This window comes from Gekko japonicus, unplaced genomic scaffold (genome assembly GCF_001447785.1).
Source record: "Gekko japonicus isolate JY-2015 unplaced genomic scaffold, Gekko_japonicus_V1.1 scaffold183, whole genome shotgun sequence".
Lineage (NCBI taxonomy): Eukaryota > Metazoa > Chordata > Lepidosauria > Squamata > Gekkonidae > Gekko > Gekko japonicus.
Genome location: NW_015175361.1, coordinates 149,736 through 177,005, shown reverse-complemented (window position 1 = coordinate 177,005; position 27,270 = coordinate 149,736). Strand labels below are relative to the sequence as shown.

At 42.3% G+C, this 27,270-nt stretch overlaps 1 protein-coding gene across 4 annotated transcripts in view; it reads left to right on the top strand.

Moving 5' to 3' along the window:
* PLEKHA1 (pleckstrin homology domain containing A1) overlaps window positions 1-27,270 on the top strand; it is a 56,095-nt gene that overhangs the window by 461 nt on the left and 28,364 nt on the right. For all 4 annotated transcript variants that reach the window (XM_015425403.1, XM_015425405.1, XM_015425404.1 and 1 more), the window contains exons 2-4: window positions 21,659-21,819; window positions 23,218-23,274; window positions 26,097-26,142. In XM_015425403.1, coding sequence (XP_015280889.1) covers window positions 21,679-21,819; window positions 23,218-23,274; window positions 26,097-26,142 — 244 coding nt within the window. In that variant the 5' untranslated portion in view covers window positions 21,659-21,678. The remainder of the gene's footprint in view (window positions 1-21,658; window positions 21,820-23,217; window positions 23,275-26,096; window positions 26,143-27,270) is intronic.

Sequence of the window (27,270 nt, the reverse complement as noted above, 5' to 3'; positions counted from 1 at the left end):
ACAGCAGGAGGAGGCTTGCCAGTTTCCGCGCCTGGCCGCTGTTCGACCCGAGAGGCTGGATTTTGGTCTGATCCAGCAGGGCTCCAGGCCCGTGGCTAAGTGCCCCCTCCCCGACTTAGAAATTCCTGGCTACGGGCCTGCAGGACTCTCCTTATGTTTGCTGGGACACGGGGCTTGGGAGGGACGGTGCTGGCTGTAGCGGGAGGAGGGGGTGGGGAAGGTGGGTGTGCAAGGAAACTTCAGATGGAGGAGTGAGGGATTCTGGCCCAGGACGTGCTCTGAGTGGCATTGGGTGTGCTGATGGGTTGGGTGGTGTGGAGGACAGGTGTGATGGGATGGGGATTATCTGTTTAATGAGCATTTTCAGGAAAGGCTGTACCCTGTGTTTGCATAGCTCTGTGGCATGCAGCGTTTTCTCTGAAGTGTCCGCCTACCTTTTGACTAGGACTTTCAGAGTGACTTTGTATCTTGGGAACCCTTAGCAGCGCATGGTATAATTAACCTGGAATTGATTTTATGCAACATCCCCAGTGGTCAGGGGTTGATCTTCTTCAGAGCCTGATGCTTTTTAGGCTTCTAACATATTTGTCTTGAATCATAGAGGCGGCGGTCACACACACTAAATAATCCACTGTCAGTGCACTTTCCAATGGGATTTTGGCAGTTCACACAGTATAAGCCATTTGGAAAGTGCACTGAAAGTGGATTGAAACGGATTATTTAGTCTGGGTGACTGCAGCCCAAGTGACATTGGTTGTGGTGGAAGTGCTGTGTTGTTTTTTGTTTGTTTGTTTGTTTTGCATAGGGTAGGTCAGGGTATAAATACTGACAAACCTTCTCAGTGGGGTTTTAGAGCAGTATGTGAGTTTAAAATGTGAACACGTATTGGGGTGTCTAATCTGAAGCTGCTGCTAAATTACAACAGAAAGAACAGTTCTAATTTAAATAGGATTTGATGCTGAGTGTAACATTTTTTTAAGGTGACTTCAGAAGCTTTCTGCTATTTGCCTTCCTTGTTTGGCTAGCATTTTAAAAAGTGCCAAAAATCTCTTCGCCAAAATCATAGGATGCTAATATAGCAAGTTTTTCTCATTTTTGCTGGATTCAGTTATAGGTTCAAAAATAAGAACTCAAATATGTAAATATTTGTAAAATATATGTAAAATATATGCAAAATAACTCAAACATGGAGTGTTACAGTTCAGAAAAAATGAGAACTAATATTGATTGTATTGTATGGAAGACTTCACACATTTTGCTAATGTTTAACATTTTAAAATTTCACATCTATATGAAATTATTGAGGGCTGGTGCTTTAAGTGTTTGTACACAGATAGAGTCACCAGTTATTCCTTAATAGGCTGAAAAGACCTATGCAGTTTGTGGGTTGGGCTTATTCTAGTAGTCAGTCCACCTCTTCTTTTAAATTTTTATTGATGTATATAGAAATTACAATTAACAGGAAGAGATTGATAGTCCAAAGATAAATCAATATTATGAGATTAATACTAACATTAAATTTAGTGCTTCTGGTAAAACAGTGGTGTGGCTGCTAAGCTAAAGTGAAGTGGTGCACTTGAGGCACTTTGATTAAGATTGCTTGACTCTACACCTGTGGAAATGAAGAGGGAAAAGAAATAATAAGTAAATGAAAAAAGAAATAAAAAGTAATAAAGTAGTAAGATAAAAGTTAATGATAAAGAAAACCAGGTTAAAGTGAAAACATTTGTCTGTATACTAGATTAGAAGGTAGTAGATCTTGGCGAGTATATGCTCAAAGAAGGGAAACTATTTCTGTTTGAATGACGTTCTCCTAGGATAGAGATCTGATTGAAGTACTTTATCATTGATTTTCTCCATCATCATAATCAGTCCCCCTCTTGACCTTTTGTATTCTGAGCCTACAAAGAGTCCTTGTTTGTGTTCTGGGAGTTAATGACATGCTTTTATTTTTAAAAGATACAACCCTAATGAGTGATAAAATAATCCTGAGAGTAGAACTTTCTAAATTACAGTAGAAAAGAGCAAGAACATAAGACCATAAGAGATGCCAATGTTGGATCAGGCCAATGGCCCATCCAGTCCAACTCTCTGTCACACAGTGGCCAAAAATACCAGGTGCCATCAGGAGGTCCACCAGTGGGGCCAAGACACTAGAAGCCCTCCCACTGTTGCCTCTCCCCCAAGCACCAAGAATACAGCGCATCATTTGCCCCAGACCGAGAGTTCCTATCTATACCTTGTGGCTAATAGCCACTGATGGTACTCTGCTCCATATATTTAATTCCCTCTTGAAGCCGTCCATGCTTCTAGCCTCCACCACCTCCTGTGGCAGTGAATTCCATGTGTTAATCACTCTTTGGGTGAAGAAGTACTTTTATCTGTTCTACCCCAACTGCTCAGCAATTTCATCGAGTGCCCACGAGTTCTTGTATTGTGAGAAAGGGAGAAAAGTACTTCTTTCTCTACCTGCTCTATCCCATACATAATCTTGTAAACCTCGATCATGTCACCCCTCAGTTGTCGTTTCTCCAAGCTAAAGAGCCCCAAGCGTTTTAACCTTTCTTCATAGGGAAAGTGTTCCAACCCTTTTGTCGTTCTAGTTGCCCTTTTCTGCATTTTTTCCAATGCTATAATATCCTTTTTGAGGTGTGGTGACGAGAACTGTGCACAGTACTCCAAATGAGGTCACACCATCGATTTATACAGGGGCATTATGATACTGGCTGATTTATTTTCAATCCCCTTCCTAATAATCCCCAGCATAGCGTTGACCTTTTTTATTGCAGTCACACAGTGTCTCGACATTTTCAGTGAGTTATCTACTACGACTCGAACATCTCTCTCTTGGTCAGTTTCTGCCAGTTCGGACCCCATCAACATGTATTTATAGTTAGGATTTTTGGCTCCAATGTGCATCACTTTGCACTTGGCCACACTGAACCCCGTTTACCACGTTGATGCCCACTCTCTCATCCTCGACAGATCCCTTTGGAGTGCCTCGCAATCCTCCCTGGTTCTCACCAGCACCCTGAACAACTTTGTGTCATCTGCAAATTTAGTCACTTCACTGCTTACTCCGAACTCCAAATCATTAATGAACAAGTTAAAAAGCATCGGACCAAGTACTGATCCCTGTGGTACCCCACTGCTTACCACCCTCCACTGAGAAAATTGCCCATTTATACTCACTCTTTGTTTCCTATTAATGAGCCAGTTTTTCATCCACAAAAGGACTTTTCTTTTCAAAAGGTCACTTGTTCAGTAACTCACAAAAGCTCATATCTTGTCACAAATTTCGTTAGTCTGTAAGGTGCTACTGGACTCTTGCTCTTTCTTACTACATACAGACTAACATGGCTACCCTTCTTGATCTTTGTAACTTACAGTTACTCTAATGATTTCTATAATCATGTCACAGTTTTGTTTAAAAAGTATTTATTTAGGAACAGTCTGGTTATGTGATCCTTGCCTAGTTATGAAAATATGTAACGGAATAAAAATTATATAATGGTGCTTTTTTATACACCTTTAACAGTGACATGTAGTATGTAAACCACTGCTCAGCTTCATGTATGTGCTGTGCCAAGTAGAATTTAATCATGTAACAATATTTGTTCATTTGTTTAAATCAAATATTAAGCTAAAATGGAAAGTGTTAAGGCAAAGACAACTTTTTTTCTTGCATGAATTTTTTCAAGTAAGAAAGTTCCAAAGGTAGCATTTCGCTTGTATAATCCATGGGGCAATGTGGTGTGCCCATGATTGTCCTGTTTGGTGTAGTGTTTAGGAGCATGGACTCTAATCTGGGAGAACCGGGTTTGATTCCCCACTCCTCCACATGCAGCTGCTGGTGTGACCCTGGGTCAGTCATAAGTTCTTTCAGAGCTGTGCTCTCAAGGGCAGTTCTCGAGAGAGCTCTCTCAGCCCCACCTACCTCACACAGTGTCTGTTGTGGGGAGGGGAAGGGGAAGGGATTGTAAGCCGCTCTGAGACTCCTTCGGGTAGTGAAGGGCAGGGTATAAATCCAAGCTTTTTTTCTTCTTCCTCCTCTCCCTCTTTCTCCTCATGTAGTGGTATCTGGTAGAAGATACAGAAATTGTGTCCTCATTTTCAGAAAGCTTAAAAATTTCCACCTCTCTGGCAGTTGGGGCTTAAGGCAGTTCCTGCTGGTGGTGGAAAGTGCTGGCAAGTCACAGCTAACATATGGCGACCCTGTAAGGTTTTCAAGACAAGAGATTTTCAGAGGTGGTTTGCCCTTGCCTGCTTCTGCCTCACAATCCTGGTATTCCTTGGAGGTCCCCCTCCAAATACTAGCCAGGGCCGACCCTGCTTAGCTTCCAAGATCTGACAAAATCAGGCTAGCCTGGGCTATCCAGGTCAGAGTGGTTTCCTGCTAGAGCATGTATAGCATGTCATACGTATGAATGTGAATGTCTTTTAAATCTTTGTGGCTTGTATGCTAAAATAATCTGGTTAGTTACATTTATTGTATTTCCTAATTAAAAGGATTGTTCTTAATACTTTGATTTCCCACCCTTCCCTTGCTATTAAGACTCAGCTTGAGAGGTGGTATAGAAATATTTTAGCCTCTAATTAAAATGGATTCAGTATGGCTAATCTGAAATACCGTTGACTGAGGAATTGTTTGTAATACTATGGGCACATTCATTCATCACTTTTGTAATGTGCTTATGGCATTATTTAAAACTAGGCATAAGACCCGTTGTGGAAATAAATACGAGCTCTAGAAGGAGGCTCTGGGCGGCTGCCCTGGCCTTGGGCACTCAGTGTCAATTTGCTGTGGTGACCTCAGCAGGGTATAATGACACAGAGCTTACCGTTTTCTCCAGGGGAAGTGATCTCTGTCATCTGAAGAGCAGTTTTAATTCTGAGTGATCTCCAGCCGTCTCCTGGAGATTCACAACAGTGTTTCCCCAGGAGAAAATAACTACTTTGGAGGGTGAAAAGTACCTGTCTGAGGTCCCATCTCTCCTCAAACTCCACCCTCTCCAGATTCCACCCCTCAAATTTCCAGGAATTTCCCAGCTTGGAGTTGGCAACCCTATCTCCTTCACAGCAAACCATCAACATACCGTTATCTGTCCCTCTGACTTCAGCTTTCCATCTCCTCCCCCACCTGCAGCTTCTACCTAGGAAAAGTATTTTTTCTCTGCACTGGGGACCCAAGCAGGAGGGAAGTTACTTCAGCAGGGTATAATAACACCCTGAAGTCCACCCTGAAAAGCAGCCGTTTTCCCCTGGGCAGCTCATCTCTGCCGTCTGGAGAGCAGTTTTAATCCTGAGTGATCTCCAGTCCTCACTTGGAAATTGGCAGCAATGGTTCCTCAGGAGAAAATAACTGCTTTGGAGGGTGGACTCTATAGCATTCTATTCAGCTGTGGCCTCTCCCGTCCCCAAACTCTGGCTTCTGTAGACTCCATCACAAAATATCCAGGAATTTCCCAACCTGGAGCTGGCAACCCTAGTCAGGACTGGCCCCAATGAGTTCCCCACCAAGGCCAAAGTAGACCCGGAATGGGCCTCCTGACTTTGTCTTTTTACTGACAGAACCAAGTTTGGTTGCCTAGCAACAGTCACTGAGGGAACAGTTAGCCCCTCAGGAGCCAAGCAGGAGAAGTGTCTTCATCAGGAGAACCAACTGTGTTGGCAGTTTATTCTGTCAGGAAGAGTGTCCAGGCTGGCAGTGGGTGGGGGAGAGGAGTGGACCCAGCCCACAGCCAATGGGAGAGCTGGAACGTGCCAATGCGTTTGGGCTTTATATATATCAGACTGTAGACTTACATTTCTTAAGTGTAGGGGGGAGCAGCTTGCTCAGTAGAGAGGGGGAGATATGGAGCTACCTTCCCTCTCCTTTGTATTTGTACCTCAAAGGGTTGGACTCAGTAGTGGTACTTTTGGCCTCAATCCGTACCCATTCCTATTCTTTTCCAGTATACCTGCACTGCAAGGTACTGAATGGGGAGAAGCTGGTGGGATCCACTGCAGTGTTCTTATCAGTGAGGTGGGGAAGGATTCATGGAACTCTTTTTGTTCCTGTGCACTTAACTGCTTACAGCACCTTCACAGCTGAGATTCTCTGCACTGGTTGTCATCAAAGCATCTATGGACTTGAGTTCCTTCAGGCTGGCTTTTTATGGCTGCTGAAGAGACGCAGAAGCTGGGCCATGTTCTGAGCCAGTTCTTTCTCCGCCCAGTATGTGGAAGGGTAAAGGGAGCATGCCCAAGTGGGTGTGGAGGAAGAAAGAATCTTGGTGCTTGTTATGTGTGTCATGGGCAATGTGAATAATGGCTAGCTTGTTTCTTGCTATGGGGGTGGGTAAGTCATCTTGGCATATGGTTTGTTCCGGGGGTTCTGCTATGTTATGTCATTCTGATTCTTTTGCTCCCTATGAAGAATGTTTTGTCATGAAGGCTCTGGAATCAAATAAAGGGGTTTTAAAACTCTTAAGTTTTTTAAAAAGAGGGGCTCACCTGTGAGTTCCAACAAAGCCCTGCTACCTGCTAGCCAGGCAGGGCTGGTCTGGGAAGCTAGGTAGCCCCTCCCCATGTATTTTAACAACTGGACCCTGTAGCAAAGAGGATGTGTTTTCCAGGTGTAATAACTGCCTCTCCCTGACAAGAAAATTTGCTTATGCCTATTGAAATTAGTTGAATATCTGCTGATATGCTTCAGTACAGAAACTGCATTTGGTCCTTAAGTAGGGACCGAATTATTACTACTTACAGCTCTAAAAATCTACATGTCTGTTACTGTGTTATAATTGTCTGCATTTTCATTAATTTATGTCAAGAGTCAGGTTCCTTTGAGCAGTCTCTTGCTAAATTCAAACAATGGTTCAGGCTGAGGCCTAAGCAAACATCATGGGCATTTTCCTCTTCTTTGAGAAACCAAGGTCAAGCTAACTGTAGCTTCAGAGAGAGATATAAGGCGACGGGAGGTTGTCGCAGGTGCTGGGTGGACCATTAAGTCTTGCTGTTTCAAGGCCTCTAGGCGTGGACCTATGCATTCCATTTTGCTAAAATAAGGGCCTTGCTTAATTGGACCCTATACAGCTGCAGAGTATTTGGTCTCATAGGCAAGTCACCTGATTGTTAAGTCATCTGGTTAGCAACACGAATGGCTGGTCAAGTTACATCACTGGCCATGCATTTGATTGGTCAGCTAGAATCAGGCCAATGCAGGCCATTAATCATAAATATTCTTCACTTTGGTATACAGACAACATATTATTTGTTTGGATTACATCTAGCTTTGGAACACCTTTTGATTCTAGGTGGGCCGTGTTTGCTGGAGCACCTGTTTGATTTGGACTTTGAAACTGTTGGACTCTGTCTTGTCAAGGGTAACATCTGGATTTAGAACCGATGCATGTTAAAGTGCTTAGGTTAGGTATTTAGCTTTATTATTTATATCCTCACAGTTCACTGCTCTTTTATTGTACATCCCTGCACAATCTTTTAATAAATCTTAATTATACTTTTGTTGTTTTCTTGGGTTTTGGTGCTTCAATCTGAATCCAGTATTTTAGCCCATATTGGTTACAGCTACTTTGGACTAACTGGGGGCAAACCTTTTCTTGTGCACAAACAGCCTCCAATCTCAAACATCTCCTCACCCATAGAAATACAACATCTAATTTGAACATGAACACTGGTACCAGAGCTTGCAATAAACCCAGATGCCAACTTTGCAGCCACATATACCCAGACAACACAGTCACTGGACTTAACAACATCAACCACACCATTTCAGGCTTATTCACTTTCTCATCGCCCGGATTGAAGAACCTCCGTAAGAAACAACAACAACTAAGACCTTGCCATGGGTGCCTGATAGGTAGTCCCTTCCCCTCATTGTGTGTCTGGCCCTAGTAAGGTAATGTAATTAATAATTGTACAATGTAAACCGCTCAGAGCCCTTAGGGGGTGAGCGGTCTATAAATGGAAAGTTAATAATAATAATAATAATAATAATAATAACAACAACAACAACATTGTATATGCCATTAAATGCCAACAATGTCTTTCAGTTCTCTACGTAGGACAAAGAGGTCAAACCATATGCCAAAGGATAAATGGACACAAATCTGACAGGGGAGCGGTGGCACAGGGGATTTATCCTCTAGTTAAACATCTGAGCTGAACAGGACTGCTGTCAGTTCGAGCCCCGCACTGGTGTGAGCTACCAGCCGTGTCCCCAGCTCGCCGTCCACCCAGCGGTTTGAAAGCTTCGGCGAGTAGATAAAATGGGTACCACTCCTTAGAGAGGGTGGGCACACTTAACCCCCCAAGTGGGAAGTGTTAGCCGACAAACGGAAGGTCCGCGCGTAAGATCAAAAAGATGAGAGAGATCTACGCAGCATCAAAGAAAAGCCTGCAGTGGGACATTCCGGACAGATGATGGCAGTGGTGCGCTGCGACTGAGAAAAATGCTGACAACATCAAGCTACGCCGACTAAAGAATGCTGCCGGAACACGTCTGATGCTTACAGCTGACCAAACTCCCTGTCGACTGCAAAGTGTGTGTGATTAAAAATGATATATGTTGTCCTTACCCCCATCATTGTTAGTCCTGTGTCAACACATGAGTAACTGTAAATCGCTCAGAGCCGGCAGCTCTGCAAGGATTGAGCAATCAATAAATTGAAAGATGATTATTATTATTAGATTATCAAGAATCACAAAACTGAGAAACCTGTAGGAGAACATTTCAGTCAGCCAGGGCACTCAATGGGGGACCTCAAAGTAGCTGTTTTATTGCAAAGGAATTTCAGAAACAGACTGGAAGGGAAAATTACTGAATTACAGGACAATGGCACCCCTAGAGCTTAACAGAAGTATCGGGTTCTTATCTCACGAGACATGTTAAGTCACTAAATTCTCACTTATACCCCCAAATTAAACTTTGTTGGTCTTAAGGGTGCCAACACATCTGTTGTTAACTCCTTTATTATCTGTATACCAATTTGCTGCTATTCACAGTCTTCCCAAATGTGTTATTCCAACCTTAGCTGTATGTATTGCTCAGCTACTTATGCATCTTGACTCTAGCCCTTCCTGGCTACTACCTTTCCCCCGGTACCTATGTGTAACATTTGAGGAAATCTGTTCCAATATATCTGAAGGAGTGTGCATCTGCACACACTAAGTGTCTCAGTTCTCGCTTATATCCAGAATTGAACTTTGTTGGTCTTGGAGTTGCCACTTGACTCAAACTTTGTTTTTCTATCTGTTTGTTAACTCTTGTTATTCGTATGCTAATTTACTGACATTCACAGATCTTACCAACTGCCTTAATCCACTCTCAGCTATAATTGCCCAGTTACTTAAGCATCTTGACTTCAACTAGCCCTTCCTGTCAACTAACCCCCCCCCACACCTATATGTAATGGTTGAGGAAATTCTGTTTCACTGTATCTGAAGAAGTGTGCAAGCACATGAAAGCTTTTAAAAACTTTGTTGGTCTTAAAGGTGCCACTGGACTCAAAAGTTGTTCTTTTGGGACTAACTTTGTAGATATCCTACCTTGCAGATTTGACTGGTGTCCTAAAGGCTTTGTCCCTTGGTCTCTGGCTGTCAGGGTAGTAAGGGGACTGGTGGTAGTGGTACCCTGGGGTGTATGGACTCACATTTCAGCTCTTTTTGGTTTGTCTTGATCAACCCATCAGCCTTAAGAAAGACCTTGACCTTAAGGTCCTTTGACAATTTATATTCTGCTTTTCTTCCCTCTTGGGACTCAAATCAGCTTAGAACATTGTTGTCTCCTGTTCCATTCTCTCACAACAAAAACCCCATGAGGTAGGTCAGGCGGGCCCAAGGTCACTCAGAGAGCTTCTATGGGAGAAGTGTGGATTTGAACCCAGGTCTTGCAAGGCCCTAGTCTGACACTCTCCACTGTGCCATGCTGAATATGGCAGCGTGTGAAGGGCTAGTTCTCATAACCATTTCAGTATGTTCACTTTGTGAATGTGTCAACATAGTCATGTACCCAGTCTTGTGAGCATGATGTCCAAAGTAATCCCGTTCTGACCATACTAGTAGTCCAGTTTATGCAGGACTCAGGAGGATGTAAACCAGCCTCTGGGTGTTTCCTGGGTTCCATGTCTAGGTTCCAATGAATCACTGTAAGGGACAGTATTGAACTCAGTGCAGAGGGACTAGCATATGGATCAGTGGTTTTCAAACTGTAGATCAGGGTTGTCCTGATAAGGGAAGGAAACTACTGTGGTCTGCTTTTTAGAATAATGGGTTGGATTCAGCAGCTTGTTAACAGCATGACCCTTGCCCACTTGTTCCCTCTTCCCAGCAGTCCTTTCTGACTCCAGGAGAGTGACTTCTTGGTGCTGTGGAACCCTGTGAACTATTAGCTTCATGGGGAGGTCTACATTGAGCAACCCCAATACATTTCAAAAGAATATGGCATTATGGTTCTGTCTCACATTTGTAGTAGGGAAAATGAATTTCCAATGCTGAAATAATAAATCACAGAATGCATAGCTTAATGGCTTCATAACTCCTTGCAGGTTTGCTGTCCATGTTCTGGATGTCATTATGATTAAGGCAAGAAGTTTTTAAATAACTTTGCATCCTGAACTGCCTGTATGGTGCCCTAAGTATCTATTGTATCTCATGGGTTGGTGATGCCATTTGAAGTACCTGATGTGACAACCCATTGTACTCCATAGTATACGTCAGTGTTTATTAGGTTTGATTGAAATAGCACAATTTAGGTGTAAGGACTGACTACAGTGGACTGTCCTGTTAGTTGCTTAAACCATTCTGTAAAGCTTCATGCCACATGAAATTATTGTCTACTGATTCAGACTGTTGGTCCATCAAAATCAGTATTGTCTACTCAGACTGGCAGCAGTTCTCCAGGGTCTCAGGCAGAGGTCTTTCACATCACCTACTGCCAGCTCTTTTAACCAGAGATGCCAGGGATTGAACCTGGGACCTTCTGCATGCCAAGCAGGTGCTCTGCCACTGAGCCACAGTCCCTCCCCAATTAGCTTTAAATTCCAAGCCAGTTAAGCGAGTGTGGTATAGTTGTTGGAGTGTTGGACTAGGATCTGGGGGACCCAGGTTTGAATTTCCACTCAGCCATTGAAGCTAGCCGGGTGACTTTGGACCACTCAAATACAAATACAAATACACATGCAGCATAGAGCCTCAAGATAGGCTGGAGGGGTATCACATTCCAAATTGCCTTAATATGAGCCTCTCCTCCTAGATACCTCATAAAAGAAATTTGCTACAGGATCCAGAATTTCTATATTATGCGAAGACAATAAAGAACTAATTTTATGCTCATCAGATTGGCCCAAAAGGGGGTCCAACACAGGTTCAATATAAACAACACGGATGTCACAGTGGAATTTACAGTACAATAGCACATGTCCAATGGATTCGATTTCCCCCATCCCACAGGGGCACAATCTATCTTTATAGGGAATTTTGTTGAACCTTCCCGATAGAACAGCTGAGGGAAGTACGTCGAACCGTGCTAGCATGAAAGCCCTACGAAGATGGGGCTGAATCAGTCTTGCCAGATATCCTGAGTGGACCACTCATATTCTCAGCCAAGCCTACTACCTCACAGGGTTATTGTGAGGATAAAATGAAGAACAGAATGATGTAAGCTGCTTTGGCCTCCCTTTTGGGGAGAAAGGTGGTGTATAAATGAAGTAATGAATAAACGACAACAAAAGTAATTTTTTTTTGGGAGGGGAGTTTTGTAATCAAATTTGCAATAAACTATCCTGCCAGATTTTAATAAACTGATAATTTGCATGTGTACTAACTGCTAAAGATGAAGTGACATGGTCATCTTGCTCTGAAGGCTCATTTGAGTATTCAGTCTCCTGTATAGGCGGTGAGCGGATTTATGCTCGTCTGCAGAGACTAATGGACCCAATTGGGTTTCAGAATTCTTTGTGGAATCTGATGGACCCTGGTGATTCATTGGATGAGCTGATAGAGGACTCTCTGAAGCCACGGATGAAATCACCCCCCCAATGTCTTCTTCATTTCAGCTCTAAAATTTCCCCTTGGTACACTTAGGAACTCAGGGGGATGAAACGGGAACTTAAACGATTAGAGCGACTTTGGCGGTGAACTCGCGATGAAGCTGCAAGAACATCTTATAGGACATTTATGAAATCCTATGAGGTGGTGGTGAAGGCTGTTAGGAAGGAGCTTTATACAGTCTCCATCGCATCCACTAGCTCTCACCCAGCATAACTGTTTAGGGTAATTAGATCCTTAACTTCTCTCACGGAGAGAACCCAAGATAACTAGAATTTGACCATTAGCAGTGAGATATTTGCAAGCTTTTTTTGGAGGAAGTCTTGTTGCTCCGCCACAATCACCCAGCCAACATTGATACAGTAAGGGAACTAGAGGCCCCTTGGCCATCTTTGTGTTCAGTACTTGACAGCTTCAGCTGACTCTCCTGATGTTGACAGGATCCTGGGTGCTGTGAAGCCGACCACATGCCTCTTGGAACTGTGTCCCTCATGACTAGTGAAAACTGGCGGTGATGGGATGCAGAGTCCCCTGATAGACATTATCAATCTGTCCCTGGACTCGAGGGTCTATCCAGAGGGGTTGAAGGAGGCTGTGGTTGTAGTGCTTTTAAGGAAGACAATCTTGGAACCTTTGGATCGTTCCAATTACTGCCCAATTTTGAATCTCTTGTTTCTGGGTAAGGTAATTGAGAGAGCAGTTGTAGAGCAGCTTCAGAGTTTCCTGGATGATATGTTGGCCCTGGACCCATTCCAGTTTGGCTTCCATCCCAACCATGGGACAGAGACCACAGTGGTCACCCACACAGATGAGCTCCGCAGGCAGCTGGACCGAGGTGGATCAGCGCTGCTGTTACTATTGGATCATACAGCAGTGTTCAACATGGGTGATCATGATCTTTTGACCCACTGCCACACCGCCATCAGAATCCGTGGGGTAGCCTTGCAGTGGCTTACTTCATTTCTCCAAGGTCAGGGACAGAGTGTGGCACAGGGAGAGAGGGTGTCACCTAGATACCCTTTAGTATGTGGGGCTGCTCAGGGGGCAGTTCTAGCCCCGATGTTATTTAATATCTACATACGCCCCCTCGCCCAACTGGTGCAGAGTTTCAGGCTGGGATGTCACCGGTATGCTGATGACACCCAGCATTTATCTATCTATCTATTTATTTATTAGATTTCTCTATTGCCCAACCCCGCAAGTGGGCTCTGGGCGATTTACAGCCTTAAAACAGATAAAATACAACCAACGTAATAAAATTATCGCAGTACACTAATAAAATGACCAGTTCAGATGGTAATCAACCCCTTTTTGCCAGCTGCAGTGCTCTGTGCGCAACAAGGCAGGGAAGGGGCCGTGGGGCCGTAGGTAGAAAAAGAGGGTGCCAGCCTTAACCGTTGCTGCTTTCAACTAAAAGCCTGGTAGAACATCTCTGCCTTACAGGCCCTGTGGAATTGCATCAGGTCCTGCAGGGCTCTGATGTTGTTCGGCAGAGTTCCACCAGGTCAGGGCCAGGACTGAAAAGGCCCTGGCCCTAGTTGAGTACAGCCAGACCTCCCTAGGGCCTGGGATCACCAGTAAGTTGTTATCAGCTGATCTCAGCACTCTTTTGGGGACATATTGGAGGAGGTGGTCCTGAAGATACATGGGTCCCTGACTGCTCAAGGCCTTAAAAGTCCACACTAATACCTTGAAACTGAGTCGTATTCCACCTGTTGATGGGCAGCTGGCCGGATACCGCCCCGGTAAATTTGGCTGAGGGGCTGGAGGCTGCAGTGGGATGGTTGAAACAGAGCTGGCTGAGATTGAATCCTTCTAAGACACAGGTTCTGTGGCTGAGATATGGGGACTCAGGTTTGGGATGCCAACTCCCGGTTCTTGATGGTGTGTGCCTTTAAGATTGGCACAAAACATCAGGAGCTTGCTTATTTTTTAATTAATTTATTAAACTTTTATCCCACCCTCCTGGCTGAGACCGGCTCAGGGCGGCTAACAACAGATAAAATTCCAAATTACATATGGATAATAAATACAACTTTAAAATACTATATTAAAACCAAGTATAATAATAAAGTGCTAGTCTTATGCGTCGGTATTGCTGGTCTGCTTCAGATACTGTAAACTCCTTCAGATGCCATAAAGGGGGGAATTGGCTCTGCTTCAGATGCTGTAAAGTCCTTCAGCCATCATATAAGGGGGAATCGGCTCGGGCAGTTATTAGGGGTCCAGCGGGTGAGGGCTCTAAGCCAAATGATGTCAGTTGGCATTCCTATAACAGTGGCGGCGGCCCCAAAGGCCTGGCTTGGGTGTGATCCTGGGATGCCTCTCTAACAATGCAGGCCCAAGTCACAAATGTCGGCATACTGGTGGTTTTTCAGCTGTGTCAGGTCAGGCAACTGGCCCTCTACTTGTCTCTTTCTGATTTAGCCACAGTAATCCACACAACAGTTACCTCCAGATTAGACTCGCCTTGAGGCTGATCTGGAAACTCCAGGTGGTACAGAACAGAGCTGCACAAGTCCTTACCAGGACTATGCTTACAGCACATATCCGTCCTGTGCTGCATGAGCTGCATTGGCTTCCGGTGGAGTACCAGATCATAGAATCATAGAGTTGGAAGGGTCCCCCAGGATCATTTAGTCCAACCCCCTGCACAATGCAGGAAAAGGATCAAGGTTTTGATGTTGACTATTAAGGCCCTTAATGGTCTGGGACCCGTGTATCTTCGGGACCACATCTCTTGGTATACTCCCCAGAAGACCACTGTGCTTGGTAGAATCTATTGGTGGTCCCTGGCCTGAGGGATGTCCAGATAGCATCCATGCCCTGCGGGACACGTTACAGTTCCGCAGGGCCTGTAAGGTAGAGGTGTTCTGCCAGGCATTCGATTGAGGACAGCAGTAGTTGCTCTGGCAGCGGAGGGTAGTTAAAATCCAATTAAATAAATACTACAGACCTCTATCCTGCCCCTTTCAGCTGCCTTAAATCATCATAGAACGTAACATTTCCTCTTATCAGATTTTTAACCTACTGAAAAAGCTTATTTTCTCAAGTAGACAGTAACAGCCAATAGGAAATGCAGTCCCCGCTTTCCTTGTAAATTTCCCCCTGAAATACTGCTTTTGTTTTGTGTTGCTGAGGTTTCAGCAATACTAATGTTGTAAATCTGGTGAAATATTGTTAATAGGTTGCTTATTTGAAATACTCTGTTAAGTCAAGAATTCCCTTATTTTGTGGTGGCATATCTTTCTTTCTTTTTTTTAATAGAAGCATTATCTCACCTGAGAAGGGCAGGAGTGAAAGATATCTGCTCCCCCACCCTGAAGAATCTGGGGTTAATTATATCTGTCACACACACTCTTCCTCACCACTTAGAAATAGGCACCCTGTATCCTGCTGTATCACTACTGCTGTATTTCAACTCTTCTCTCTTGTGGTTGCTGTGCTTGTTTCATGTAATTGAAAACAAGATTTATGTTTGGGTTGTCCCTATGGTTTCAAATAAAAACTAAGGAGAACTGTTTAATCTATTGAATATTGTTGACATACACTTGCATAACTTTACTAGCACTAAACAATATAGTTTGTTTCCTACATGAGTCTTTCAATCACAAAAATGACCATTGACTGACAGTATTTGTCATATTGAACCAAAATCGTGGTCAAGCCTCTTTGTAGTATTACCTAGAGGTAATGCAAGCAAACACACTGTTAGTAAATACTCTTGTTGACCTTACAGACACATCTGGAATTTTGATAAAAAGTAATTGCTGTCCCTACAAAATGGCTACCTTGGAAACCATTGACTAACCACAAGCCTTCCCCATGTATGTATTTTTAAATAATGTGTTAAATAAAAAGTTATGGGGAAAGTTGAAGATTTCATTTTTATAGGTGGCCAAGAAAGCTTTCAGGAAATGGTGTAGTTGCTTCAGTTTATTAATATTCATCCAATTCAAATAATTTTTTAAATTTTGTTTTAATAACTGCTCCCAAAGAGGCAGGGTTTTATTACATTTTTCGCATAACATACACAAACAATCATAACATATACATACATACTAACGTACGAACAGATACATGTAGGTTATTTTCATTTTTACCAATATTTGTACTGATGCCTATTCCACCTTAATAACAATTTCTCATGAACTGTGTAAGCAACTTTTCTGTCTCTATCATCCTAACAGGTATATATTTCATTTAGTAAACTCTTAGTCTGTCTCTTGCAAGCTTGGCTACATATGTTTATCATACCAGTTATAGAACCGTGACCAAGTATTCTGGAATGTTGAATCTGTTGCCCCTTTTATCAATAAAGTCAATTTATCCAATTCTGCAGCCTCCAAGATTTTGTTTACAAGTTCTCGTTTTGTTGGTATCTCCGGTAATTTCCAATATTTTGCATAGAGAATTCTTGCAGCTGTAGTTAAAAAAACAATCAAATAGCGATCATCTTTGTTAGAATTATCAGGTAGAATATTCATCAACAAAGCCTCTGGTGTAAATGGTACTACAGTACCTAGTACCTTTTGCAAGATTTCGTGTACCATTACCCAATATTTCTTAGATCTTTTACAATGCCACCACATGTGGTAAAATGAGCCAACCTTATTTTCACATTTCCAACACTTATTAGAACATTTCGGGTCAATTTTAGCTAACCTTTCAGTTGTTACATACCATCTATAAAACATTTTTATATACATTTTCTTTATACGGAATAGCTTTCGTAATCCTAATATTTTTCTTCCATATTTGATCCCACTGCTCTAATTTAACAGTATGCCCAATATTCTGCCCCCATTGAATCATATTCCCTTTTACTATTTCATCCACCATTAAATCATCAAGTAACAACACATAAAGTCTTCGTAAAAGCTTCTGATCCATAGATGTCAATCTTTTCAATCTCTATAAGGTTTTTATAAAATCCGATTCTCTTGTCTTTAGTAAATCTGGATTCTATTTGCGCTCTTTGCCACCATGGTAGGTCTTTTAATGGTTTCAAACTATCTTCGGAGTCCAATATATCCAAATACCTTCTTGGTAATTCTTCCTGGTATGCAGTTGGGAGTGTAATGGCTTCTAGTGGAACAGTCAATTTTGAGATTTTTATATAAAAATGCTTATGTATGTTTCCCCATACTTTCATTAAAGATGCCCGTATCCAGTGCTGCTTGAAATATTTATGGACACACTTTCCCATACCATAAGAATGCATGCCACCCTAATTGAAGGTCGTGGCCTTCCAGTTTCAGTATTCTCTTATCTTCCAGTGTGACCCAATCTTTAATCCATGTTAATGCAGCTGCTTTATAATAAAGGTTCCAGTTAGGTAGGCCAAAGCCCCCCCTTTCTTTAGTATCTTGAAGAGCTTTCAGTCTTATTCTTGCCAAATAAATTTTGATAACGCTTGCTCCAGTTCCTTGAAGATATTTTGGTTTTGAAGAATGGGAATTGTTTGGAATAAAAATAGCCATTTTGGAAATAAATTTTAGAGGGTAGCCTTAATTACCAACTGTGAAAGTTGTTGCAGCATTGGGGACTTTGAAGAGGTATCCAGTTTATACCACTGCTTTGAAGTCCATAAGCCCATGTAAGGTCCCGTTCACACGCAGAAGTAGCCATGCGATACGCACGAATGATGGGCAGATTTTCCAGGCGCAAGCATCCCGCACCCGTCGCCAACCCATTTCGCTCCGCCGAAGACGTGGAGTAAAAGAATACCGGGGAAAGGGCAGTAGCAAACAGGTTTGTGATGGGCCGCAGATGGCCTTTCTCGTGTGATCGCTCTGGCGCGCTCCCATTGTGTCACTGATCCCTTGGAGCGCATCCGGAAACATGCGGCAGAGGAAAAACCCAATTCACTCACCGCTGCGTCTGATCATGCTGTGGCGGGTCAAATTGATACGGCACAAAATGCTTCGCTTCTCCCCCCGCGTTATCTGGCACGTGTGACCACACCCTAAAATAGGTTATAGGTGTGGGAGAAGGAGGTATTCTGGATGTGACAGATCTGGGGAGTGGAAAGGACTTCCCAGGGAGACCATAAATCATCCATTCTTTTCCTCTGCCCTGTTTTTTTCCAGCTCCTCTCAGATTTATTTGCACATCCCATATTGAGGGTCCCCTTCCCTTCTACTGGTGGTGGGATTATTGTGGACAAGTAGTTTCAAGCAAACACACTCTCAATAAAGACAAAAGGAAATCAGACTGTGAGCTCAGACATATATTATCCTTTTCATCTGAGGCTACTGCTGCACTTGAGGGAATTTTGCCTTCCCCACCACCATTAGCACCACCACAATCTCTCCATCCTCGCATCACTTTAGTGTGCCTTAAAACTTACATTTCAGCTCTGCCCTGTAACTACAAAAGGTTCCACCACAGATGCTATCATAAATACTTGGCCTAGAAGTACTTTGACAACATTTCAGCTGCCTACCTGTCAGAAATCTTGTCAGATCTAGTTGGGAAATATTTTTAAACCTCTTTAAGACTTCCGTACATTTTTTAAAAAATTGCTTAAAGAGTTTTATTTATTTATTGGGTTTCTATCCCGCCCTCCCTGCGAACGGGCTCAGGGCGGCTTACATTTAAAGGCTTTATTTACATTTAGGTTTATGTGGAACAAAGTTGGTTAGAGCTGCATTTAGAGTTGCCAGGTCTTACCTGCGTCCTGGCAGGGGGCTCCACCCCCGAAGAGCCCCCTTGTGCCCCCTTGCGCCTGATGTGCCCTGCGCGATGACGTCACCTGGAAGTGACATCATTGCGCCAGGCACATCGTTCTGGGGACCTTCTAGCAGTTAGGTAAAAAACTGTATGGTCACCATAGAGTTTTTACCCAAATGCTAGAGCTTTCCCCCACATGACGTGCCCATTGCGATGATGTCACCTTCAGGGGGATGGCAACCCTAGCTGCATTTGGCTATGATATTCCTCCAAAATGTAATACTTGGCTGTCAGGATTCATTCTGATCCTTACTATAGCAGTAGAGGTTGTGGACTAGTAGATGTACTAGTTCTTATAAATTGGGCAAAATATGGAAGAAATGGTCTGGGAAATATTCTCAGTACCTTACCAACAATAAGTTGTCCGTAGTTCTGTGATCTTGAGCATTCATTCTAAATCTAAGTCATGTGGAAATGTGTAGAGTTTTTAGATTGTGGTTGGAGGTAAAGAACAGATTTACAAGACTATCATATCACAGAAAAGCAAGCATAGTTAATTTGAATGCTTAAAGGAAAGGGGGGGGTGTCAACCATCTCATTCCCTCTCTTTAATAGTTCTTCATTACGAGCTCTCCTTCCCTATTTCCCCAAATCAATAACAAACCTAACAAAAAAGAGGCCTTCAGGTGTCACAGTAAACTCAAGTTTGGAGTAATGTCTGAATGCATCCTGCTCAATAAACTTGTTTGTTGGAAGCTAAGCCTGGGAATCTAAATTATAGTTGACTTGTTTAACTGGCTTGTCATTAAATCGGAACTTCAAAAATCAGTGTCAGTAACATTAATTACCTTCCATATATAATGATCTCCCATACATAAGCACAAAGAACTTACTATACCAGGTGTATTCAGCTATCTAAGATACTATCTCAGTGTACTCCCACACTGCATGGCCTTGCCCCTGCTAGTGATGACTCACCAAACAGGACTGTGCTTTAGGATTCAGCCTCCCCTGCAGAGGAAACATAAAAAGCAGTAGGACAAAAGATCTGATTTAATTACATGCTTATTTAGTTTGCCAACATACGCAATAGAAATTGCTCCACAGTGTCTACACAAAACAGTTATCTTACCATCTACAGCAGGGGTGTCGAACTCATTTGTTATGAGGGCTGGATCTGAAATAAATGAGACCTTGTTGGGCCGGGCCATGTGTATCATAAAATGTAATGCCAGGTAGCAGAGATATAAACTTTATAAAGGACACAGACAAACACAATTAACTTTGACATTGTTTTCTTACTGAGAAAGACTGGATCATGAGGGAATGAACACAGTAAAAAGGGGGAAGGAACCCAGTTGTATCCAGGAGAGCCCTGGCATAAGGAGCCCAAAAAACACACACAGCATAAGCAGCCCAATAGAATACAAACACACTTTAGCAAGGCACAAAAAAGCTCATACCTTGAACAAAACTTTGTTGGTCTTAAAGGTGCCTGATAGTTTTGCCATGCGATTGAGGCAGTCCAGCAAAGCAAGCTCTCATCTGTTCCCTGCCTCCCTTTGATAAGGAGCCTCCCTTCGAGAAGGAGCCTCAGTGGAAGGAAAGAAAGACTTCCCTTTGTCTCCTGAATACGATTGAGGCAGCCTGGTCAGGAAGCAAACTCTGGCTGGTTCTCTCCCTCCCCCTGGGAGGAGGAGGGGGAGGAGCCTCGGCCAGTGCTTTACCAGACTCTCTCAATCGCACAGGAAAGGCTTGCCTATCTATCTCTCCTGTGTGATTGAGAGAGTCTGGTAAAGTAAGTTGTGATGTAGCAGCAGCAGCAGAACTGGAAAAGGAAGCAGGAAACAGCCAGGGCCTTGAGGGCCAGATTGCAGCCCTCTGAGGGCCTGATCCGGCCCCCAGGCTGCATGTTTGACATCTCTGATCTACAGGTATTTCTTTATATTTTGAGGAATTCCCTTTGCCTTTTTTTGGGGGGGAGTGTGTTTGTGTGGAGCTGTGACCACATGTTTCTTTCCAAAGCTTTTATTTTCTATTTGAAAGAGAGTAAAGATAGGAAATGTGGTCAAAGGGCAAAAGAGAAAGGAGAATGGGTAGAGGTTGCAAAAAGATCTTTTTGTTTCAAAGACGAAAATAGTATTTCAGTAAAGCTTCTAGACAGACAGAATGTGGGAGACTGAGTGTTCTTAGGCAAGAGTGTGGAGGAGGGTTGCCCTAGTATTCTGTTCCACTGGGTTTCCCTGCTGTTTATTGCAAATGACCAATAGCAAGTGGGCTGTTAATGTAGTAAGACTTTGCCAGGGGGTGAGCAGGAGATTATTTGGGATTTATGAACAAGCTGGTCTGTTTGGTAACAAACCAGGGTGTATGGTAACAAACCAGGGTGTGTGCACTGTAACAGTGGTTTACACAAATTGCAGTTTGTGATGTCAGAATGCAAAGAAACTCTTGCTCTTTCAAATGCATGCTATTGCTGACATACCAGGTTAACACCTGTTGTCTTGGAGAGCATCTAAACCCCAACAAGGTATAGTGAAAGGCTGAGAGAACTTATCGCTTCCTTAGAAAACTGCATTCCAGAACTTGAATAATTCTGCCAACTTTTTAGTGAAGTTATGTGAAACAATTTCTCAGTAGTATTTGAAACGAGCAATTGTAAAATTGCGAAGTTTAATGTCTAATCTTTTGAAAGAGTATAATACTGCTATGTATTATGCTGTTCTTATGAAGAAACAGTGGTGTATGACAAGCAGTTATGTACTGCATTTAGTGGTTTTATAAAATCCAGAGATAAAAAAGGGATACAAATTGTGTGTAATATATGTTGATGTTTGAGAGATTCGTGCTTTCCTGCAAATGGACTAAAGAAATTTGTGTTCATTTAATGAAATGCTGATAATAGTAAAGGAAACATTTCACTTTTGTTTTGCAGTGTAATGTTCAGGTTCAGAAATGCCTTATGTGGATCGTCAAAATCGCATTTGTGGTTTTCTAGATATTGAAGAAAATGAGAATAGTGGGAAGTTTCTGCGGAGATATTTTATACTGGACACAAAAGAAGACAGCCTGGTATGGTACATGGATAATCCGCAGGTAAGACACATTTGGGGATAATAAAAGTTAAGTTCTTGCTAACTAAAGTGGCTTTGAGGGTGAAATTTAATTAGAGAACATTTTGTCTTTTTGACTTACATGTTCTGCAAGAATCACAATACAAGATGATAATTTATTTTTAGTCGTTCCAATAGTTATCATTTGAAACTTGGATTGCTTAGCCTAGCCCATAAATATATATTTATTCGGAGTTCTATATTAAAATTGGTAGCTCCCATCCAAGAGATAAATGCAGTCTGCTTTGAGTCTCAATAAGAAAAGTGAACTATGGCTCCGGTCACACGGGCAGGAAACTGCAGGGGGGGAGCGTGGCTGTTTGCCCCGGGGCAAACTAACGTGCGGTTAAGCGATCAGACCTCCTGTGGAGGTTCTGTGGAGGTTCTGTGGGTAGGGAGAGGTGCTGATCACAAGACACGCCTGCGCGCAACGAAGAAGCGCGCGGTGCGGCAAACTGGTTTTCTTTTTTTGTGTACACGACGAATGCACATGCTCCATTGGGTGCGTGTGCGCATCCACAGGGACTTGGGGGGAAAAACACCTTTTTCGCAAGGGGACATGGGCGGACGCTGGATGCCACCGGAAACGCGATCAGATGCCCGCCCTTGCCCCGCGGTTTCCAGAAACTAGTACCTCCGAGGTACTAGTTTTTTGCTCCGTGTTTTCGGCAAGAAGCCTTGGTTGTGCCACGGAAGCGCTACGCTTCCCAGATGTGCCGGTGAGATCGCGCCCGGAAAATCCGCCTGTCTTCCATCTCTCTTGCGTGGCTAATGTTCTGTGTGACCGCAGCCTATAAATAATAAATGAAGGATTGGATTAATGGCATAGAACTTGGCAAAAAATAATTTTGGTGAGGTGGGGACTTTGGCTCACTAACCCCAGTTCCCTTTTCAAAATGACCCTCTTGATAACCACTTACTCATGAGTCATACAAAGCAGCCAGTTTTTTGGGACGTGATCTAGGTTTTATTCACTCCTCTTACTACCAATCATGACCTACAAAGGAAGTTTTAAAAATAGTTTTCTGTGTTAGTTCAGTATTGGGAACTATTATGGTGGAAATAAAGGAAGAAAACTTAATTGCTTCTGGGGGTTTGGCACATTTGGTTTTAGAGATGGTTTTACCCCCCCCCCCCAAAAAAAAAAGACTGTAAAATGCAATAGCTTTCCCCCAAATGAATAAAACAGAAAGTGTGAGCACTGAACAGCCAAACTTAATTTTGCAAAAATTCTGTTAAAGGATGTAAGATAGATACAAAAATGTTACAAAGCTGTTCTGTATTTAACTGTTTTTTGCGTTTTTGCAAATGTAAAGTGTATCTCAAGATTTTTAATTGACAGTTTTCACTTTATATTATACTGCTATGTTCTTGAATTCAGAACCTTCCCTCTGGATCGCCACCCGTTGGAGCCATTAAGCTTACCTACATTTCAAAGGTACGTGTGTGTTTCTTGGATGGCAAACAGCATTTCAGAATTTACAGTAGGGTTTTTAATAGTATTTTGAGTAGTCTAAAGAAATTTGAAGCTGGGTGCTATCATTTAACACTGTTCTTGAGGAACATTTCTTTGTAGTTTTTGCTTCTGAAACTGAGAAAGGTTCAGGAACACTACAGAGCTGGGATTTTGAAATTACTGCACCACTGTGCACCACTGTGTATACAAGAACAATTCTGTTTTGTACAAACATTCATTTAATCTAACATGTCCCGTGTAAGTTCTTCTGATGAAAGCTTTGTTTAATCAGTAAAACAGTAACTAGTATGTATAGAGAAATACTTATTATGCCCTTGTATGAGACCCTTACATAGGGAAATTTCATGGAAACTAGTCCAAATCACATGAAGTATATATAGAGTATATATAGAGAAAAACATACGTTCCATTTATCTTATGTTCCATTTCCCTGTCAGTATCTTTAAATTGCAAGAGTCTTCAGTGAAGTAATTTATGGCTGATAGTTTTTAAAACTAAGTAAAATGCCAAAGTACCGTATTTTTTGGACCATAAGACGCACTTTTTCTTCCAAAAAAAGTGAGAGGAAAAGTGTGTGCGTCTTATGGACCGGATACTGAGCCCCAGGGTTCAGAATATTTTTTTCCCTGTTTTCCTCCTTTCACACTTGCTGTTTTATTTGTTCCGTAATAGTCTGGACTTTTTTGGAAATCTAAATCTTTTTGTTTGGATTAGTAAAGAACTTTTCTGAACATTATTCTTAAAGGCTGCATTTAGATACTGCAAATAACCCATGGTTACTTTGTGATATGAACAAGCCTCTCATGCTGTATCTCTGTCATGAGGTGCAATTAAAGACTTCTTGGGTTATGTCACCTTTAGTCTGATTTTTTGTGATACCTGAATTTGAATGCCTGAACTTGACTCTCTGTGGCTCTTACCTCCTCATTATGGCCTTAGGGTACAGCCCCTGCCTATGGCTCTTAGCCTGCTGGGTGCTCAAGGTCCTGCCCATCAGGACATTACAACTTATCTCATCACATGCAGTTTCAGGCTTCAGTCATTGATTCTCCCTGTAGAGGATCCTGTTAAATGTAGGAAGGCCCTGGATGACTTCACACTTTTCATGAACTGCTTTCAGTCTCATGGAGTGCCCAGGAAGGCATCATAGAATCATAGAGTTGGAAGGGACCTCCAGGGTCACCTAGTCCAACCCCCTGCACAATGCAGGAAATCCACAACTACCTCCCCCCCATCCCCACTGACTCCTGCTGCATGCCCAGAAGATGGCAAAAACCCCTCTAGGATCCCTGGGCAAGGTGGCCTGGAGAAAATTGCTTCCATTAGTGTGAGCTAGCTCACAGTTTTTTAAGTCTCCAGCTCACAGATTTCTGTCTTAGCTCAGGAAGGATGACTCCAGAGCAAACTAATTTATGCAGTAGCCAAATCACTTGCTTACAACTTTATGGCCAGTAACTGACAAAGTAGAATTTTTGCTCACAAGACTCCACAGTTTAGAGGGAGCATTGTTTGTGACCCCAAAGTGGTGATCAGCATTTCCCTGGGCATGTAAGAAAGGGCCACGAGAACTAAGCACTGATGCAACCCTTCTTGCCCTCCTTCTCATGATCTGCCTAAGTTCACAGAATCACAGCATCCGTTTCCTCCTATTGCCATTCATCCTGAGCCAGACATTTGGAACTTTGGGGAGGGGGGCTCCAGCAGCCAGGCAGCTTTTGGTTCTGTCTTCCAGGTCTCCTAAACTCCACTTCGCACCATCATCATGAATCACTCCAGAGTACTCCTGAAACTTGATGTGATCTTGTCAGCATGTTGGTCAGCCACTATCATAAAGACAACATGCCCAGAACAAATCTCTGGAAGGATGGTTGCTTCAAACTCCACATCATACTTAGCAAACTGGGGTTTCTGTCTTTCCCATAGTTTAATCTCAATTAATGGGAAAGAAACACAAACCAGTGTTTTGTTCAGGTGCCAAGATTTGGGTGTTGGAACAAATTGGTGTTCTTAGAGAGGAAGTCTTCATTGTGGCTTTACATTTGAGAGGAGGACTGGAACATGTAAGCCTGAGGGTTTGAGATTTTGTTTGCAAACAGTGTTGTGCTTGTTTCTGACATCTAGTGGAGCCAGAGTGAAAATGCAGAATTGGAAGTGATCAATTCTGATGCTGTTTTCAAAGATACAGAAGTGGGAGAGCTAATTTTCGTTCTACAGTTCCTGTTACTTTTTTGGTGCCATGTTGAAATGGATATCTAACATTATTCGTGTTCCATGTCACTGTAGAGCAATGCTACCTCTAAGCTGTGGAGTCTTGTCAGCAAAAATTCTACTTTATGTGCTCCTGGCATTAAAGTTGTGAGTGAGCGATTTGGCTACTGCATAAATTAGTTTGCTCGGGAGCCATCCTTCCTGAGCTAAGAAAAAAATGTGTGAGCTGGAGGCTAAAAAACTGTGAGCTAGCTCACACTAACTCAGCTTAAAAGGGAACACTGCTTAAAATGTAACTTTTTTCTATTTTCCCAATTAGCAAAAACTAAGAGGAGTACCAACTTAAACATTTCTGGAAATTTTCTTTCTCTTATGCCAGCCCTGTGTAGCAGTGATTACCTAATCTACTACTAGTGTTTACACAAATCTCTGTTGTAAAATAATATATGCAGTTATTCTAAACAAACAAATTATACTGAAGACAGTCTTTATGCTTTACTATATCAGGGCCATAATGTATGTTTTATAGGGGATCTGCCTGTTAAAATGCATTAACTTTTGTTATGTCCTTTTAGGTTAGTGATGCAACTAAGCTGAGGCCAAAGGCAGAATTCTGCTTCGGTAAGTTTTTAGTGTTTGCACAGTAACTATATCACTGTTTTTTAAAACTGTATCCAGGATATGTTTCACACTTTCCTAATTAGGCACAAATGGACATATCTGTTTAGAATATAAGTTTGTTTATATTTCGCATTTCCTTCCTAATATAAAGATGAAATATTTGGCACTGGCTTGAAAAACAGTGATCTTCAAACAAGATGTGACATCAGCCATTGGAATATTTTAGAAACTCTGAGTAGCTGGTCATTTTAATAACACACACACACTTTAACATAGTAATTTTCAGTGCTGTCTGTTACAGAGTGAGAGAGATTCTGAGCTTCTATATTCTCTTTGAAAAATCACTGCTGCTCTTCTCCAGATAATTATCTATAGCAAAGAGCAACTTGGCAAGCATTTTAATAAGCAGTAATCACTGTATATTAAAAATGCATGCCAAATTGTTCGTTGCAGTATGCTTTTCTGAATTGGATTGATATTTCGGGGGGGAAACAACATGTAGATCCTGCTATATTTCTTCTTGAAAACATGAACATTATTAATTATGCTGCTGTTGGACATGGATGCTGTAATTCATATAGATAGCATCCATATCCAACAGTACCATAATTAATAATGCCCTTGTTTTCAAGAATTTTAAGCTATAATTGATGAAGGGTGTGTGTGAGCATGCAAATACTGTATCAGTTGATGGTTTTACACAGAATATAATATCCTGCCGATACTGAATATGCAAGCATTTGATCAGGTTTCATTTTTAAATATTGGATTTATGAATATGCTGTGACACTAGATTTAAGTATAAAGGCCCACTACACTTGATCTTAGCCAAAAGGCCGAGAAGCCCAGGTGGGAAACTTTATGTGACCTTCATGGACCTGAAGACCGCTTTCGACTCAATTAAGCGCGGTAGGCTATGGTGTAAATTGGCAGATTCTACAATAGATAGAAGACTATTAGCTCTAATTATGAATCTATACACCGACACTTCCGCCCAAATTAGATACAATTGGCAGGGTCAGCTCACAGCTAGCTTCCAAACCAACAAGGGTGTGAAACAAGGCTGCTTGGTTGCTCCGTCCTTATTTAATCTATTTGTTAATGATATGATTCCATTTGTGAAATCGC